The sequence below is a fragment of the Acinonyx jubatus genome, chromosome D2 (assembly GCF_027475565.1).
Source record: "Acinonyx jubatus isolate Ajub_Pintada_27869175 chromosome D2, VMU_Ajub_asm_v1.0, whole genome shotgun sequence".
Taxonomy (NCBI): domain Eukaryota; kingdom Metazoa; phylum Chordata; class Mammalia; order Carnivora; family Felidae; genus Acinonyx; species Acinonyx jubatus.
Window position 1 is genome coordinate 68,122,746 of NC_069393.1, and position 20,065 is coordinate 68,142,810.

Consider the following 20,065-nt stretch of genomic DNA (forward strand, 5'->3'; position numbering starts at 1 on the left):
GTTGACGTTCCTAGTATGCCTGTATCTTATTTAGGTCAGTGTCTGTCTCCTCCACTCTACTACGTGGTAAACTCCTTGAAAACGAGGAATATGTATCTCTCATATTTGACTCTCAAAAGCACTGGACACAGCTCCCTACACCCAGAAGGTGCTCATTAATCATCGGCCCATGAGAATTTTTAACCTTCTGATGTGAAACCACTGATTCTCCCCCCAGTTAATGTCTTTACATTGTACTTATTTAATGACATTGCAAAGTAAGTTTACAAATTGTGATGGTTTCTATAGAAGGACAAAAATGACCTATCTCTGTCCTGTCTTTAAGCAATGTCCAAAGAGGAGTCAATTCCATGTTGATATTAACTCTGAGCTCGTGCTGTTGCCTGTTGATTTTTTTCCAGACTAGTAGCCTAACTTACCTAGAAGTCTTGAGCCATATGCCTTAGCTCTGATTTCCAGAGTCTTCCTCAGCTTTGGTAGTCAGTCTGCATTGTTGTTCTTTTATGTGTACGTGTGTGGTGACCTTGGCTTTTGGAATAATATTACATTGCAAATCAAATTCTGCCTCAAAAGAATTTTTCTTCCACAATTTTCTGCATTGCTGAACAGGTTACAAAATGTCACAATTCAGTAGGGCCAATTATTAAGTTTTCATTTAATGGGCAGTTTTAATGTTCTCAGAGAATCTGAATAGTAATAGCATTTTAAACTCCTGCCTTCCATTTAAGGACTCACCACTAGCTCTCTCTTTGAGCACACCTAGTTATATTTTTGGGTATCATTTAAATTCAAGCTCCCAATTGGTAGGAAAATCAATGAGTTAATGAACAGCCTCATCTTTAAAACTTTTCAAATATTTTATCCTAATTATAAGGCCTATCTAGTGACATTAATTTGATGAAATCCCTGATCATCAGATTGTGCAGAATAGCCCAGACCCAGGAGTCATCTAGAGCATTTTCAGGTTAACAAACGTACTGTTTTTTTTAGGACGAGACCATGGCTTTGCTTACTATGAGAAAAACTTTCAACTGTTAAGGTTTGGGATTCATGTCAGGGTAGGTCAAACTTCATGCTTTTGTTTCCTTAGTTGTGTGTGTTTACCATGTTTTAGTTAGCCTATATAAATGGAAAGCATTGCTATTACCAATAAAATCTCCCCTGACATCTGCATAGCAAATTTTTTATTGGTAAATCACTGCCCTGTGCCCTTGTCCTCAGACTTGCTGAGCTTCATGGTTGCTCTCCAGCCATACAGTGAGGAAGTGGAACCAGAGCTGGCCAAGACCAAGCCCGGTGACTTCCCACACGCCACTGGTGTGTGTTCATGTGAACCACCTTGAATCCTGTTGGGGACAAAGTGGAAAATAGGCCAACGATGTGGCGACTGTTGAGTCATTCATTTCCTGCCATGTCGTCTGCACCTCCATAGACTACCCTCTGGGACGACAACAGAAGATGAGTTCTCCAAATACACTGACGCTACAGCTTGAGAGAAACCTCCCCAGGCAGGCATCATCTCAGTCCACCCTATAATCCAGTTGCCTCTGTGTGGTTCTCTATTTTGATCCTTGTCCCTCTTTATCCTAATCAATTCTCTCTCCATTCTTCAGCTGAAGACAGCCGACACATAGTCTCGGGGAGGTAGAGATCCCTTACGAGCCTTGCTTGCTCAATCCTCCTAGCCTTCCAGTAAGTTCAAAGTAGAAGTCTTAAGCCCCTCCCTACTCCTTCAGTTTTGGACAAGGCACCAAATTAATAATCAAACCTGGATCTCCTGGTTCCCAGTCTGCTTTTCTGTTCATGCCCCGCCCCCCATATACTACTCTACCTACTTCAGGTACATTAAGCCTGAATGTCATCCTCTATCACCCTCCCTCACCAGCCAGAAAGTTGTAAGTGTCACATTATATTGGACTGGCCAGCTCATAACTAAAAATGTATTCTTGCATTTCTGCCCTCACTGGACCGGTATAGAAGCAAATTGGAGGCCTGACATGTATTCTTGGCAAAAGCTCGTAACTGTGGAGTACAAAAAGTAAAGTCCTCCTGGAAATGCTCGTCTTCTTAATGATTTTTTGGCCAGATACACAGTAGGACTCAATAACTATATGTGGACTGAATGATATAATCCAGCTATATTAAATAAAATATTATATCACAAACACATAGGCATATGTCAATGACACAAATCCAATTAAATATATAATAACCCAGAGGGGAAGAAAGGAAAAAGAATATATGTTGATGGAGGGGGTGGTGTGAAACTGAGTAGAAAGGCATTTCCTTTCCCAGAGAAGCCGTGCACAGTGCAACACAGGACCTGTTAAGGAAAATCTCACACAGGACAGACTTGCCCACCTTGGCTTTCCATTCGCTTTTCACTTCCACTGCTCCCTCCCGCAAACATGAACTGGTTTGCTTCTGTTGCTAATGGAGACCGGTGCAGGTTCAAGGGGTTTTGATTACATAACATCTCATTGTGCCCGTATGCAGATTTAATGGATTCAGACCATCAGGATGTGCTCTCCTGTTGTTTTTAAATTCAGGGTGACCAGCCAAGCACCTTTCAAATTCAATGGAGCAAATGCTGCAGCCACCACGAGAAGGCCTCTGAAACCAGCACCAGATGCAGGGGACACATTCCACTGACCTTCTGTCTCCTGTTTCTGATCTAGGACCCCTGTCCTAGCTCTAGAGAGCTCCTTCCCATGTTTTCATGTCTACCCGAGACTGTCTGGAATGGCCCCCACTCCCCATCCCATTCTGAACCTCTTAGATTGGAGGCTGGGCCATGGTCCCTGTGGATAACTCCTCCCTCCCCAGTTCCTGTCTCTGTCTGACCACCGTGCTGCCCTCACCAGCCCACCAGAGTACCTGTGCTCACCTGCAAAACTGTTGGTTATTTTAAGCCTCTTAGGAATCTAGAAAACAGGTCTTTTCCTCTGTTTCCAAACCAGAAGTACCTAGCAAATGATTTATTTTAAAAAAAAAATTTTTAATGTTTATTTATTCTTGACAGAGATACACACACACACACACACACACACACACACACACACACACAGTGAGAGTGGGGGAGGGGCAGAGAGAGAGGGAGACACAGAACCGAAAGCAGGCTCCAGGCTCTGAGCTGTCAGCACAGAGCCCAACGCAGGGCTCGAACCCATGAACCATGAGAATATGACCTGAGCCGAAGTCGGACGCCCAACCAATTGAGCCACCCAGGCACCCCACAAATTTCTTAACACTTATTGTCATGATTGCTGTTGTCATCCTAATTGCCATTTATTTTAAGAGCACTTATATGTGGGGAGTCTGGGTAACTCAGTCAGTTAAGCATCCAACTTCAGCTCAGGTCATGATCTCGCAGTCCATGAGTTCGAGCCCCGCGTCGGGCTCTGTGCTGACAGCTCAGAGCCTGGAGCCTGCTTCCGATTCTGTGTCTCCCTCTCTCTCTGCCCCTCCTCTGCTCTCTCTCTCTCTCTCTCTCAAAAATAAATAAACGTTTAAAAAAAAAAAAAGCACTTACATGGCAAGTGCTCTATAATCATTATGTAATTTCATTTCATTTACCCCTCGGAGCAAATCTGTAAGGGAGGCATTATTATTTTCTTTTACAGATGAGGAAACTGAGGCTTAGAAAAGTTCAGTAACTTGCACAAAGTCACACAACTATCAAGTCTCAGCCACGATTGCAGCTACTCCTGTCCATCAGCTTTAAGCGCTCAGCTCTCCTTGTCTGAAACCTGATACCAGCTGGGTTCTCATCATGCAGTCAGCCTCCAAGGAACATAAGTAATGCATGTGGTCAAACTGAAATGCCTGTTAAAAATCAGACTATGGGGGCGCCTGGGTGGCTCAGTCGGTGAAGCTTCTGACTTTGGTTCAGGTCATGGTCTCGTGGCTCGTGAGTTCGAGCCCCACATGGGGCTCTGTCAGCACAGAGCCTGCTTCAGATCCTCTGTCCCCCTCTGTGTCTGCTCCTCCCCTGCTTGTGCTCTCTCTCTGTCTCTCTCAAATAAATAAACTTATAAAAGGTCAGACTAAGCTTCTATTAAACTATTAACTATAAACTATTCAAATGCTTCATTTAGATTATCACTGATATTTTCAGTCAATAACTTGAGAATCAGAGTTTTCAGAAAATACTTAAGGTGTGTATTTACCAGCTCCTCCCACCTTAGCTGGGGGGCATGGGCCACCGTGGCCTGAACAACCCACATATGTGTGCCAAGGTTGGCACATGAAATAATTTCCTTATGGCACATGGAGATTGCTACCCTGAGACCACGGGCAAAATAGCAAAATGGCCAAACAGGTCTTTGGTTTTTTGGTGCCCAGCTCTTTCCTTCTATTCTTCCCTTCCTAGCACCGTGGTCCCGTTCTGGTGTTCTGAATCTCCCCCTGTAACCGGTTGCATCCAGGCCAGCCTGTCCCAGAAGGGCCTTCCCCAGCGAACACTCTCAGCCTATGAGACACAGTCGTCTCTATGACTGGAAAAGCAGTCTGAGGAGGGTAAACCACACTCAGACCTAGTCTTGGGGCATAACAGGGTTTTATAAGAGTCAAAATGGAGACAGGTAATATTATGAACTCTCTAGACCTTTACCTCTGTTTAGAATAGGCCACTGTTTTCCATGCTGTGTTGCATTTCTGCTCAAATACCCCTGTCACCGCTCTGTGCCCTTTCCCTGCTCTTTCTTCATAGCACATGTCACTACTGGGAATTATATTATGTATCTGTTTGTTCATTGTCATCTCCTCCCAGAGGATATAAGCCCAACAAGAACAGCAACCTAGTGTTGTTTGCTTCCATAAACCCAGCATCGGCAAGAGGGCTTGGCACATAGTAGGTGCTTAATAAATATTTATCAATGGAAAGATCAGCCACTTATGTTTCTTCTGAGAGAGGCAGCTTTTACTTTAACTCAGTTTTTTCCCCAAAAGAGCAAATTTAAGAACATGGTTTTACTGTTCTTATTGCTTGAGATGAGGTGATTTTTTTTTCTTTAAAAGGACAATTTAGAGTTGATCTAAAGAAAACATTTAAGTAAATACTAGCTCAGGTGATGCTCAGGTATGGTAAAGTCAGGAAAACGGTATCTGAGTGTCTAGAAAACACAGTGAGTTCAGAAAACCCTGATCTCACAAAATCCACCATTATATTAGTGGATAACCTTCATGTGAATAAAAATTGCAGTGGTCTACACAATTCATCTTGAAATAATTATGAGCCAGCCTTTTCAATCTCACATGATGTGCACCGTGTTCATGGTTCTCTTCGAATTATTTTTGGCTCTGGGAGTTATAAGTAATGTGCATAAAATTAAAACCAAAACTTATCCACATTTGAGCCCAAATATTTCCTCTTTTAAGCTGTTCCCGTAACTTTGAAGTCAGGGTTAAACCACAGGCTTATGTTTTCTTATAACAATTTTTTTAAATATTTGGGTCCAGTGATACCTGCTAACTGGGCTCAGGAACATTCAAGAACAAATTGTGCCATATTATTTAAGTTCTTCCTCATCTTACAAAAATGAAATATCACAAATTACTGAATTTTAATATCTCCTGAATCTCCGAGCCAAAAAAGAAGGAAGATGAAACTAATGACTAATTTAAACACTAAAAAAAACAAAGAAAGAAAGAAAGAAAGAAAGAAAGAAAGAAAGAAAGAAAGAAAGAAAGAAGAGGAAAGAAAAGAGAAAAGAAAGAGGGCAGGAGATAGGAGAGAGAGCCAAGTGAGCCAAGATTGCTTACCTATTATGATGATGGTTATTAAAATCACAGTTTTATGGGGGGGGAGGAAGAATATGCTTTTGTGGTGCCAGGTTTGAGGGATCCTCTTTGTTAAAACCTTTATCAATGAAGTTTAAAAACTGAGACTAGTTTCTTTTGGGAAGCCTTTTAGTTGGGGGGAGTAGGGCAGGTGACTGGACAGGGAACAATAAATGGGAGGGGTGGAACCATGCTGTTAATAAAAATATAGTTTTCGTATGTTTGAATAAAGGCGGCTCATGCTCTCCTTGTAGACCTGCAGTCAGTGAGCCTGTGCACCTCCTTTTTCCTGCCAGATATTTGTTCCTGGCTGGAAGACATTTTAAGATATTTATTTGATGACACACACCTGCTGGGTAGATGAAAAGCAACCGCTCCCGAGGATGACCTACTTCAAGGGCGCAGTAAGCTTCTGAGGACTTTGGCAGGTTGTCCTTAAATCATTTGAGTGCATCTTGACATCACCTGTTGAACATGTCTAAGGCTCGTGCATTTTCCAGACTCGTTGGAGACAGAGTTGCTAACCCCAGAAAAGAGATGACTGAGTCAGTCATGACTTTGTAAAAGTGTACTCACACAGGGAAGATGCACTGCTTTACCAAGCCAACCCCAAGTATGTGAACTGCCATTCTTGGTGCTCGGGATAGAAACCGGCCACTGTGGAGTGGACCATCTAGAAAGTGGACCTAGGAGGAATACACGCAAGTATGGTCCAAGATTGAAGGTACGGAGAATGAGGGTGGAAGATGAGAGAAAATGCCACGAACGAAATTCTGATGCAGTGTTCTCCTAGGAATTTACCAGACAGAGGTTTCCAAATGAGATCAGGGCAGAGCATGGGATGTTTGAAATACATTAGGGACATTGTCACCAAAGGAGTCCTTTGAAGCCAACTTACCTTTACCTGTTCATTTCCACACGCGTGTACTGAGCACCAGCTGCTGTGAGCAAGGGAGGCCTTAGATAGTAAAGATACAAATGTAAAGAATTTGTATCTCCTTGTCAATATACACAATCTAGTGAGAAAACACACCTTAACAAGAACTGTTTTCATAAACTTTAACATGATGTAACAATAAGTGTACACAAAGAGTTCTTGGCCCTGTTGGACTTCCTGGGGTTGGTGATGCCCGGCCTGAGTTCTGAAGAGTACATGTGAGTTAGCCAAATAAAAGAAAAGAGGGACATGGAGGCGTTAAAATATATGTTGTGCTTGGGAACTGCAGACTGTACAGTTTTACTCCAGCATGAAAAGCAAAGCAGGATCAGTGGTTGTACCAGTGGGTGTCTTAGAGGGGCTGTAGCTTCCCTGCCCATCACAGCCAGGACCACCCCAAGCAAACAGTCAGAGGACTGTGCTTGCTGCATAAATGCAGCTCAAGGCAAGTTTCCTCGCACCCCTGCTGCCCTTCCTGTGTGTGGGAATCTAGAGCTTTCACTGTGGGGACGTTGACCCACTGCGCAGGAGTTCTAAGCTCTGAATCAGGACTGAACTGGGGCTTGCCTTGTTGATTTACAAGGAGTCTTTCTCTGTTACTTTTAGCTAGAAGTCATGGTTTAAAAGACTTGACTTCATACGCGCCCTCTGCGTTATTTAGGATAGGAGTCTTCATTCAGGTTTCGTTTCCTCTTCTTCCAGTTGTCTACTGCTGTGTAAGTAACCACGCCAAAACGTAGTGGCTTAGGACAACAGTAACGAGCCATAACTTCGTTATCACTCACAATTTCTGTGGGTTGGGAAATGAGGAACAGCTTGGCTGGGTGTCCTGACTCCAAGTCTCCTATGAGATTGTCTTCAGACAGAGCCTAGAGCGGAAACACTTGGGAAGAGACAAGATCCCGTAGCAGCTAGGGACTGCCTGGGCCCTTCATTGCTTCGTGGTCTCAAGGCCTTTCCAGGTCGTCTCTCTGCAGGAGCTAGTCTGGGCTTCCTTACAGCATGGCGGCCTCCGGCTTGGTGCCACAGGGCCCCAAAGATGCGTTCCAAGAGCAAGATTGGCAGAAGCTGCATGGCTTTTTCTAACCTAGCCTAGGAAGTCATACAGTGTCACCGCTGGGACATTCTAATCGTGAAGACAGTCACAGGGACCCACCACATTTCAGCGGGGTGAGACCCAGACTCTATCCCTTGATGTGGGGAGGGCAAGGCTGTGGAAAACCAGTGGGATGGGAAGTACTGTTGCAGCCCATTTTAGAAAATACATCGTGTGCCACACCCTTCAAGAATTTCTCCCTCTACTCACATAATCCTTTACCTGAATATTAATGTGCTCCTTGTTGTGTTTCCTGCTCCCTTCCTACACCATAATCTAAGGCTTCAGTGCACACACACACACACACACACACACACACACACCAAAAAACTTCCAATTCCTGAAGGAGAGTCAATCACCCTGGTGTGCAATGTTCCCCTTAGGATGATACCACTTTATAAGCATATATCCTGTCACCCCATTTCAGGGGAGTCGTACTTCGATCAGGCACTGTTAAAGCCAAATATGGCTCAGATCTTTAACTGAGATGCCTCTTTTCATCTAACCAAAGCAGACTAGAGACTCAGGAGTGAATGATTTGAAATCTCTCCTTTTATTTGCCATGCACTCGGACGATTGATGGTGCTCTCGTAACAAGTTTAATCAGTGGCATTTTGTGGAGTACTGCATATTTCAGGGAGTGAAAAAAGAAAAAAGTAAAAAAAAAAAAAAAAAAAGGTCCAGACGTTGGACTCCAGGAAGTTTAAAAATGGAAGCATTAGCATGTTCTTGGTAGGAAATCTTCTGATGTAAAGTTAAACTATTGATGTAAATTTTACATTTTTAAATAAGTACTATTGCAAGTGTGCTATCTTTAATGAGGACCTTAATTCCACTTTTTACACATATATAGTGAACAGAAGTTGGGTTCTTCAAATATTTTCTGTTAAAAATGTATGATACATAAGCAGTGGATCGGAGGGTTTTTTTCGCTCTTGGATAACCTAGAAAAAAACATAGCTCTATTTTAAAATTCCTTCCAGTTCAAGAGTTATCCAAAGCAAATAGTGTTGACCAAGGTGTTGAATGCACCTAATGCTACCCTTTCATAAAGCTAAGTAATCAGGAATAATGCTGAAAATAAGAAGCCAGTCATTTATTTACTCTATTTGGCATTGTTAGTACTAATAATGCATTTCAACACTGTGGAATTGCTAGATAATGCTTTTGTGACTTTTATGCAGCTTATTGTTATTTAAATGAACAGTCGACTGCACTGTAATGAAGAAATGCATGCTTTTCCCAACTCAGTTATCAACCAGGATTCTAGGAAAATGAGAATTTGTGTCTGCCTTCATTCACGAAGCAAACTGGAGGTCACTGTTTTCAATATGAACCTTTTTTTAGCTTTTCAACAGTGAATAATTAGGAGCCGCTGCTTCTGAAATTACCTGTATTCACTGTAGAGAAGGAAAGACTTTTATCTTCCACGATGAAATACATTTTCTCATTCAAACTTTGTCATTCTTTTTTTAAATGGCATTTTACACCGCTGAGTCAATCCTAGGAAGTGAAATAAAAGAAATATACTTTTTGTGCCACAATAGCCTGTTTATTCAATTTTACTTCCTTAAATTTCAGCTCCTCCTTGAAAAATGATCCAAATGCAAAAATGGGTTTAAAGCAGTCGAACATATAAAGCAATTATCCACATAAAATAGTTTTACACAAACACACGTGTTCTTTGCACTTCGATTTAAATTGAGGTGATCCTTGGTCCTGGTAACTTAATGATGATGTGCTTCTATTGAGTGTTTTTAACAGCTTTATTGAGATATAATTTACATATCATATGACTCACCCACTTAACGCGTACAGTTCAGCAGCTTTTAGTGTATTCACCGAGTCGTGCAACCATCACCACCATCAATTTTAGAACATTTTCATCACCCCAAAAAGAAATCTGGTATCCATTAGCAGCCACTCTCTGTTTCCCAGCGGCCCCTGACAACCACTAATCTACTTTCTGTCTCTATGGATTTGGCTCTTCTGGACATTTCATTTAAATGGAATCATGCAGTATGTGATCTTTTGCGTCTGGCTTCTTTCACTTAGCGTAAGGTTTTCGAAGTTCATCCAGGTTGTAGCCTATATCAGTGCTTCACATCTTTTGATTGCTGACTAATATTCCATCGTATGGATATACAAAGTGTATTTATCCATTTGTCAACTGATAGACAAGATGAATGATGCTGCTATATGAACAACACTGTCATGAGCATTCACGTGCTGGTTTTTTTTCTTTTGCTTGGACATGTGTTTTCATTTCTCCTGGCTGTATACCTAGGAGTGGAATGGCTGGGTCATATGGTAACTCTGTATCTAACGTTTTTGAAGACCTGCCAAACTGTTTTCTAAAGTAGCTGGACTGTTTTAAATTCCCACCAGCAACGCGCAAAGGGTTCCAATTTCTTCACATCCTCGCCAACACTTGTTATTGTCTGTCTTCTTGATTATAGTTATCCCAGGGGGTGTGAGAAACTATCTCATTGTGGTTTTGATCTGCATCTCTCTACTCTCTAAGATGTCAGGCATGTTTTTATGTGCTTATTGGCCATTTGTATTTCTTCTTTGGAGAAATGTCTGGTTTTATTGAGGGTTGTTTTTTTTTGTTTTGTTTCCTTTTGTTTTTTTGTTTTAATTCTGGTACCTCACCTCAGGAACGTGGCTAGCAGAACTTAGTTGGAAACAAATATATCTTCCTAAAGGGGGGTAGTTTTCAAACAGACTTGCAAACTGAAGACGTTGTTTTTGCTGTGGAAGTATTTGGGGATTGTGGAATAACTAAATTGATCTCAGAAACCAATTTACTTCTGAAACTTTTCCAATTTGATTTGCAGTAAGAATATTGGTGGTCCCAGAACCATACCTAGAAAAGGGCTTAGAGATCAGCTTGTCCAATTAATTCATTTTACAAATTAGGAAACCGAAGGCCTAATATGTGAGTCACACCGGGAATTAATGGCAGAGTTGGAACTCTATCCAGGTGGAATCCAGGTAACCAAGTGTTCTATTTACTTTAGAGAGAATATAATGTACTTTTCAAACGGCTTCTCACTGATTTGAAAAACATGGCAATGGTGAAATGCTCTGAAATGAGAATCAGTAACATTTATTGTTGAGCACTTAACACATTTCGTTTTACTTTATTCTAAGTGTAGTATAGGTTAGATTGATGTTATCATCCTCCCTTTTTATGTGTGGGGAAATGGGTTAATGGACTTGTTCAATGGCACCTATCTAGTAAATGGCAGATCCAAAACCAGACCTTCTGATTTCACGTCCAGAGTTCTCTGTGTTTCCTCTGGTCTGCCAGACTCCTGAAGGACAGCATCAGTGCTCTGTGACCCATGCCACCTTGGAAGACTTTGATTTCTGATCACTAAATCATTGATGCAAGTAACAGATGGGTGGCGTCATGGAGCACTCCTTCACCATCGTTAATCTAGTTAGGTAACAAATCCAATGTTCGTAACTTCGGAAACACAATACATGTGCCAAATGACAGAAGAATTGTTCAGGTATAAAAATATAATACTTTAAATTATCTATTAATATAATAACATGTTTGTAGAGTACTTTTCAGTTACAAAGCCTTCACTTAGACTTTTATTTTGATGCTTACAGTTATGCAAGACAAGTTTTTCGTTGTCTTTGTTTTTATTCATGATACACTGATGCCTGAAGTGCTTCAGTTGCTGAAAGATAAGGTCTGAGGCAGACCTACATCTCCTATCCGAGTGTCTTGGCTCCTGTGTAGTTCTGTGTTCCCTCCAATGTACGATGCTCCGCCTTAATGATGTGCTGAAGGACACTCATTTGAAAGAAAAAGAGACTTTATACCATTATTCCAGACAACAACAGAGCTGTGACTAAGTAGAAGTTATAGGGAGGCAATTTGGAGCCCATATAAAGAAGACTTGATCCGTCCAACAATGAAATGTGTTGTCTTGTGAAGGAGTGAGGTCTCTTGTCATTGAACTGTTCAAGCTAGAGCTGGATGACCATCTGGGAAAATGCTCTAGAAAGGATTTCTGCATTGGTGTGTGTGTGTGTGTGTGTGTGTGTGTGTGTGTGTGTGTGTGTTAGTGGTACCAAGAGAAATTAGATGGCATTGAAGGTCCCGTTCAACTATGAGATTGTGGATCTTTTTTAGTTAAGAGAATAAGCTGGCTTAAGGATCTTCTGTATCCTTATTGAAGAAAGAGACTTTCACTCTCATAAATTTTCATCTTGGGTGTTAAAGGTGCAGAGTTTTCTGTTTGAAAGAGAGAAACCAAATTTATTAACCTAAGTTGCTGGTTTCCAAGTGGGTAGAACAGCAGTTCCCGTCTACATTTCTAGACACTATGCACAACAAGGGTTCCATATTCAAGTAAGTTTGAATGAGAGCCTTTAATACACCATTGTCCTCTGTGACAATCCAAGAGGGAAGAGAAGGTATACAGCAATGTCAAATGTATTTTTTTCCTTTGCAAAGTACTTCAGTCGCACCCAGTGGTTCTCAGCTCTGGTTGCACCTGAGAACCACCTGCAGAACATTTTAAAAATACAGGTGCCCAGGCCCTACCCTGGACGGAATGAATGTGAATCTCTAGGAGTGGGTTCCCAGCATCAGTATTTCTTAACAGCTCTCCAGGTGCTTCTTATATGGAACCACAGTTAAGAAGAACGAGTCTAGTCTGAGCATGAGCTCAGGCAAAATCCGGACATTTACTTTTGTAAGTCAGGCCACCATTTAGAATTCAGATTATTAATTCAGAGCCAGTGCTCGTAAGTATGATAAGAGGCAGTATCTCATAATGAGTCACACTACTGCTCTTGAGACAGACAGCCTGGCTTTGTCCACTTACTAGTTTTATGACTTCCAACAAGTTATTTTAATCTCTCTATGCCTCGGGTTCTTTTTTTTTTTTTTTTAATGTTTATTTATTTTGGAGAGAGAGAGAGAGAGGGAACGAGTTGGGGGAGGGGCAGAGAGTGGGGGAGACAGAGGATCCAAAACAGGCCCTGCACTGACAGCACAGAGCCCGACCATGGGACTCGAACTCACAAACCCCGAGACCGTGACCTGAGCCGAAGCCGGTGCTTAACCGACTGAGCCACCCAGGTGCCCCTTAATCTCTCTGTGCCTCAGTTTCTTAATGTGTAAGTGGAGATTATGATGGTATTTATAAGCTAACAACTGAAGTAAAGACCCAAAAGAAAATAAAAACTCTACATATTTGATATTGCAATTATTGTCATCACCACTGTTGTGTTGTTAGTGGTAGTAGAAGCAGCAGCAATGGTAGTCTGGCTAGGGCTGGGGGCTAAGTGACTACTGGGGAGATGGTTCGCTGTGTACAGGGCTTCCGACAGGACTGGACCTTCCTTGTAAATGAAGAACTCTGCTGCGACGTCATCAGCGTCCTTCCTCAGACTCAGAACCTCCCAGTGAAGGACAAAGGGTCCCCAACGTACGGCGGTTCAACTTACAAATTTCCAGTGTCACGGTGGCACGACAGCAGCACGCGTCTGGTAGAAACCATACTTCAGCCTTTGAATTTTGATCTTTTCTCAGGCCGGTGACACAGCATAGAGTACTCTCTCGTGTTGCTGGGCAGGGGCGGCTCCCAGTCAGCCACGCGATCGTGAGGGTCAAAATGGCTACACTTACGACCATCCTGTCCCCATACAACCATTGTGTTCTTCACTTTCACTACAGTAGTCAATAAATCACATGAGACATTCAACATATTTATTTTTTATTATAAAACAGGCTTTGTGTTCGATGATTTTATACTCCATAAGTCACATGAGATATTCAGCATATTATTTCTATTTTATTATAAAATAGGCATCGTATTACGTGATTTTGTCCAACTGTAGGCTAATGTCAGAGTTCTGAGCACATTTAAGGTCAGTTAAGCTAAGTTACGTGGTTCAGTAGGTTAGGTGTGACAAATGTTTTTTTGACTCGCAATATTTTCCACTTCCGATAGGTTTATTGGGACATAACCCCAATTGTAAGTCAGGGGAGAGCTGTAGAATGTTCTGTGTGAAGTTTTCTGCAAGAAGCTAAGGCTTAAACCAGATAAGCCCCTGCCGTTCTGTCCACCTCTTAATTCTATGTTAAGAATGGACTCTGCCACCCCAGGGGCCTAGGCTGAAGGGTCATGCTGAGTTTCTGTTGGATAACCGGGACCTGCATGCACTCTATATGACAGACTGACCTCCTGAATCCTCAGGATAATCTCAATTTCAAGCGGTCCGCCCTGCTGAATGATTGGATCTGTGGTTCAGAAAGCGTGGTTGCTATTGACTAGGAAGCAATGGCTTGGTACACCAATGTCCTGGACTAATGGTGCAAAAAAGTAAACACAGTCTGAATACATGGGATAGCCCCAGAAAACAGCTAAAGAACAGCACAATCAGGCATAGTTTCTATTTAGTTTTCAATTGATGAAGGGATCATTTGAGGTAGCTCTAGTCACCAAGGGTAGAGTAACAAGAGTCCCTGACTCTCTGGGGGTTTAGGACAGGTATGGACATTACACGGATATTACAGGTTCTTTAGCACATTTTCCATCAAGGCAGCCTCCAATTGCAATTGTGGAAACTGGTGGAATATTCCTGGGAGGAGCTCCAATGGATTGTAAAGCTGAATAACATCTTTGTCTCAAGAACTTATATGAGAAACTGGTTTTTTTTCCCTTTTCTTCTACAAGCATTTTGTGGCTCACCATTGCAGACACTGCATATCTTTGTATCCCACACAGGCCCCATGTTAATAGTTGTTTGCTAGTTGTGGTCATTTAATTGAAAAAAGCTGGCATGGAGATATTATAGGTCCCAATAGGTCATTTGTGTATCAAGTTTGGTGTTATTGCCTTTGACCAAACTCCTTCCAAGTCCAAATTTATTACAGTTCTCTAAATGCATTAATAACATATAAGAGGATAGACAGAGGGCTGAAGAAAAGATGTGTGTGGCCTTTAGATATGCCAATCGTCTACAGCTCTGAGGGTTGCTTGCCATGGCCTGTTGCCAGGAGTGCATTATAGAATTCCAGATGGCATGTGATGTTGGTACTTGTTTTGCATTTGCTCTGAGAATGAGGTTAAAGAGGAAGCTAGACTATGGCTGGGATCCTCTTGCTTGCCTCTCCCAGAGTAGATACTGGACACCTCCTTCCCTCCCACCAATCAGAAGGCTGGCCCAGCCTCTCTTGAGGATTGTGGATTCAGCACGCTTGCTCTTTCCCCGTGAGTTCCCATGCACCTAGTCACCCTGCCCCACAGAGACCAGTGAGACCGAACTCCTTCGTATGACCTGTGCTCACCCTCCCACAGACCCCAGGGCTGGGGCAAGTATGGGCCTGAATTCCAAGACTCAATAGATAAGGGTTGTGTTTTTCATCAGCTTGCCTGTCCTTTTTTTTTTATTTTCTGCGAGATTCTCTTTAAAACAAAAAACAAAACTTCTATTGCAGGAATTTACTCTCTCTCTCTCACATATGCACACACACACACACACACACACACACACACACACACAGAAAGCAAATAGTGTCATGAACTCCATGTTCTCCAACACCCAGCTTTTACAATTACCAACAGTTAGTCACTCTTGCTTTCTTTTCCCTTCCCTTTTTCTTTTCTGTTTTGCTAGAGTATTTTTAAGCAAATCCTAGATATCTGATTTTACCTGTAAATATTTCCGTTTGTAGCTCTAGAGTATATAGCATAACTTTTTAAAAACCTAACCACAAATACCCTATCACACCTCACAGATTTAATAAAAATGTAATAATAATAATAATAACCTGTCCAGGCTCAATTTTCCCTAATTGTTTCACAGATGTCCCCATACTGTTGGGCAATTTAAGTCAGGGTTCAAAGAAGGTACACCTGTTGCATTTGGCTGATGCATTTTTAAGTGTCCTTTAATCTGTTATAGATCCTCCTCCAGTTTTCACTGTACTTATTTGTTGAAGAAAAGCAGATCATTGTCGTGTAAAAATGTTCACATTATGTATCTGGCCTCTGCATCTTCCTTGTGCTGTGCAGCATGTTCCTCTCTTCTCCATTGTTCCTGTAAATTAGTCATTAGTTTAAAAACTGAATGAGAGGCAGGATACCTATGTGGCATCACATAAGGAGGCACAGAACAACTTGTGTTGATGTCAGGATTGATCAGTGGGTTCAGGTAGGGTCAGCCTGATTCGTCCATTATGAAATTCTGTATGGACCTGTTAACCTAATGGTTTTACCCACCATTGATATCACTGCATACATCCGTTAGGGGTTACAAGTGGTGATTTTCAATTCTATCATTCTTTCTGCATTTATTAGCTATTTTTCTATTTAGAAGAACTTACCATTATCAACTCTTTGGTTCTTCTGGAATACAGTTCATACAAGAAAAGCATCATAAATGCTTCTTTCCATTTATCAATGTTCAAAACGCTGAATTCCACCAGTGAGGAATTGTGGCCAGTGAGGCTTCTTTGTCACTGAATATTGCTATAAACACTTGGGTTTTTATCTTTTTTCATATGCATAAGCCTCTTGTAGTAAGTGCTCTTTTTGATGCTCAAATGTCCCATCTGTGATCAATAGGAGCCCCTTCTAGTTGCCTCGGGTCACCTTTTAATATAATTACCCCCTAGGCTTTCTTCTCTAGCAGAATAACATACCCCGGGTTCCTGGCCCAGACATGGAATCAGCTGTTTCTACAAGGAATCCTAGTTCCTTTCTGTGGGAAATAGTATGTAAAGACCATGGTCTGGGCACTAGGGATAGATTTCCTCTTACAACGGTTCTGTGTGTATTGGAATGGTAACTTCACCTCCTGGTGATGTCCTCGGCCCTGCTCTCTGTGGACCTCTGGTTCCACCTGGATACTCCCGCCCCCATCACTCATACCAGCCAGCGCTCACCTGTCCTCCAAGTAGCCCCTACCTCCTCTCTCTACACTTTCACCTCTCCCTTCTAAGTTGGATGCCTCGCTTGCCTCCAAGCTTCTGAACGCCAATGTAGGGAATACTTCCGTAACGCTGAAGAATAGTGACACTCTTTTTTTAAGAGGCTATTTTTATTTATTTTTTGGAGAGGGTTAACCTCCGTCGCTATCCAAGTCTTTGGTAGACAAATCCAGTCTATTTCTTAACCCAGAACAATAGTGTTTTGAAACACCAGGGAAATAGCCCACCCACCAGAGCTGGGGAGGCTTTAGAAAACCAGCAGTCCCCTCAGGTGTGTGTATTTTCCAGGGAAGCTTAGGTGGCTGCGTGTTGAAATTTGTAACTAGAGTTGCCAGGTAATGAAAAAGTGTTGAGGCATTAGTTTCTCTTAACCGTTTCTAGGCCATGTACCCATCTGGACTTTCTAGAAAAAGGTGCATACACACAAGATTCGGTAGACAGTTTCATTGGCTTCGAGGAATTCAGATTATCTTGGAGTTAAATTTGTTTTCACGGACTAGGTCCTGATTTGCATAGTCTTGTTGGAAGCGGTGGAGTTTGGAGGTCGGGTAGAATCTGGACGAGAGGCACGTAGCTAGAGCCAAGGTGACAGCTTTAAATCATTCCAGCGAACGTTATTCATCCTTTGGTCTAGAGCTACTCCTCACGCTGGTCCGTGAACTATCTGGTGTCAGCCTGGGACATCTTAAGTGTCGAAACTGAGAGTAAGCATTTAAAAACATTCATGGCAACGTGGTATTTGCTACAACATGTAAGCACGTGGTCGGTGGCCTTGTCTCCTCGACCAGGACACAAACCATTTGGGACGCTGTCGAGCGCACTTGGTGAGTTGCACGAGGCAGGAGCTGCGTGGTGGCCGTGAGAGCAGGACCCCTTATCAGTTCACGATGGCTGGAAGCAAAACATGGTCCTTCCATCTCTGACGACGTAAGAGGCAACAGCAGGGAAACCCAGAATACTTTCGCTCAGCTTACTGTCCCGTTGCTTTAGCCTGTGGCTCTGTTGGCACTTGCTTCGGATTTGTGTCCACTGGCCACCTCTATAAAGCTTACCTAGGACAGAGCTGAGCAAAACTGCTCTCCAAAGAGAGAAGGCACGTTCTTTCCCTAATGAGAACCCTGTGGGGGGGGGGGGGGGAACTGCTGTAATTCCTAAGAAGTTGGAGTTACCTACATGAAGGAAGCGTGATAGGAAATAAATCATAAGCAGTCGGTATTCACTGAACAGTCTCACAGAACATGAGCTAAGCGGAGTAACGTTAAGTAGCTAGTCCTCACAGAAGTCATGAGGCTTTCAGGATGGCGTGTGTTTCAGGGTATACATTTCACTGTGAATTAATTTCGGTGTGAATTAACAACTCAGTAACAAATGGGGCCCATTTTCAGGGCAGAAAAATTCGAGTGGTCTCGCGTATAGTACCCCTGATGGTGGGAAGAACGTAATTTATTTAATCTCCAGAATGAGACGGCATAAATGAAAGGATAGAAAAGAAAGGGTAGCATATTCCTTGCCCAGTTTTTTTCCTTCTCCCAAACCTTTCTATCATCTCTTTCTATCTTCCCTGAGGATCCGGGATTAGTAAAACCCACTCTTTGAAGGAATCCAAAATCTTGTCTTTAGAAACTGGGCTCGTGAAACTTCACCTTTAGCTCTCGAGACTCCTGGCCTGAGAACAGACGGGCCTAGGGAGGACCCTGCCCTTCCCCACCCTCACCGTGGCTGGCACCTCGAGAGTCCCCTCCACACTCCCAGCATGCCTTGGTCCACCCTGCAGCCTCCTTGACACCACGCGGTGCATCTGTGACACAGGCTGCTGACAAGGCGGCTTGAACTGGAAGCCACCAGCTGTCTCATTTACCAGAGAAAGGGATTTTTACCTCAGGACAGGTCTCAGATTCTATGGATGCAGACCCCACTTAAAGAGACAGAGTTCCTTCTTTATTTTTCTTTTCCTTTCTTCCTTCTCCCCTTCCTTTCAGTTGAGGAGAATTAGAAATATTAACTGAAGAAGAAAAATTGAGACTCTCCCACACAACTGATGAAATGAGCAGGAGATGGTATATGGACTTTTGCTACAAAGTGACAACTGGCTTCTATTTATCAATGACTATTAAGTGAACCAGAAGTTTCTGGAAGTAACTTTGTTTTTTAACATCCCTTCTGAATAGCACAGGATGTCTGCTCTATCTCCTTATAAGAAAGACCCCTCCAGAAAAAAATTTTGTCCTGCCTCCCGTGCACAGGCTACTGAGGGCAGTAGGAGCGTGTCCACAGTACGTGGGCCCAGAAATGCACAATCGCTGAAGTCTGATATGACCTTTGTCTCCACAAATAAAAAGACTGATAACCCCAGGTGTCACCACCACATTTTTTAAACACATACATCACACAGGGCTCAGCTTAATGACTGTTTTCAAGTACAAACGAATTTCCTGAAATGGAAGAGAAGGAATAGAATCACTCTATGTAAAGAGGGGGGGAATCTGGGGTAGGTGTTACTAGAACATTATTACCCCTACTGTTCCCCAATAATATCTACCAGTAAATGTCTCCTGCACCAGTGCCCTAACTCCTCTACGGTTTATTGATAGGAACATGATTATGGCAACCATTTCTTGAGTGCATCTATGTACCTATTCTTTGCTAGTGGAGTTTAAAAGCCTTTAATATCCCTAAGAGATCAATGTTTTTATGATTTCATTTCATAGATTAAGCAAACAACTTACTCAGATCATGTCCCTCATGAGTGGTCAAGCTGGTCTAACTTCTCAGCCTTAACAATTATGCTGGCCTCTAGGGCATTTTTCCTTTGTTTTTGTATTTTGTTTTGTTTGCCTTTGTTTTCTTCTTAAAAGTTTAAAAGAGAGGCTCCTGTACTCCTTGACTACAGAAAGGTTCCAAACCACTATTTATCCCCGAATTCTCATAAGCCCCCAGAGGGAATAGAAACTGGTCACAGTGCTATCACTGAAAGGTAATAATTAATGAAAAAAGTGTCACTTAAAGAGATCAATGACACAAAATGTATGTTTCTCTTGGATTAACTTTGCTAACACTCTTTAAATAATGAGTTGATATCAGCAGGGACCAAAAAAAAAAAAGAAAGAAAGAAAGAAAATGCAAACAGACTTGAGCAGTTTAATCCTCTGGGAAGAAGAATATGAAAATAAAGGTGTTCTCATAGCCTTAAACGGCCACTCCCACTTCTTTTTCTGTGATAATAATTGTGATAATTACCACTTGTTGTGGGCCTTTTTTGTGCCAGGCAATGTGCTTATCTTTA

General features: G+C 42.3%; 1 protein-coding gene across 9 annotated transcripts in view; it reads left to right on the forward strand.

Annotated features, from left to right (window-relative positions):
* VTI1A (vesicle transport through interaction with t-SNAREs 1A) overlaps positions 1–20,065 on the forward strand; it is a 348,766-nt gene that overhangs the window by 243,095 nt on the left and 85,606 nt on the right. The window contains exon 9 of one of the 9 annotated variants that reach the window (XM_053206828.1): positions 4,373–18,989. The exons of 7 other annotated variants lie outside the window; for them this stretch is intronic. In XM_053206828.1, coding sequence (XP_053062803.1) covers positions 4,373–4,496 — 124 coding nt within the window. In that variant the 3' untranslated portion in view covers positions 4,497–18,989. One more of the 9 variants, XM_053206830.1, reaches the window with a different exon arrangement.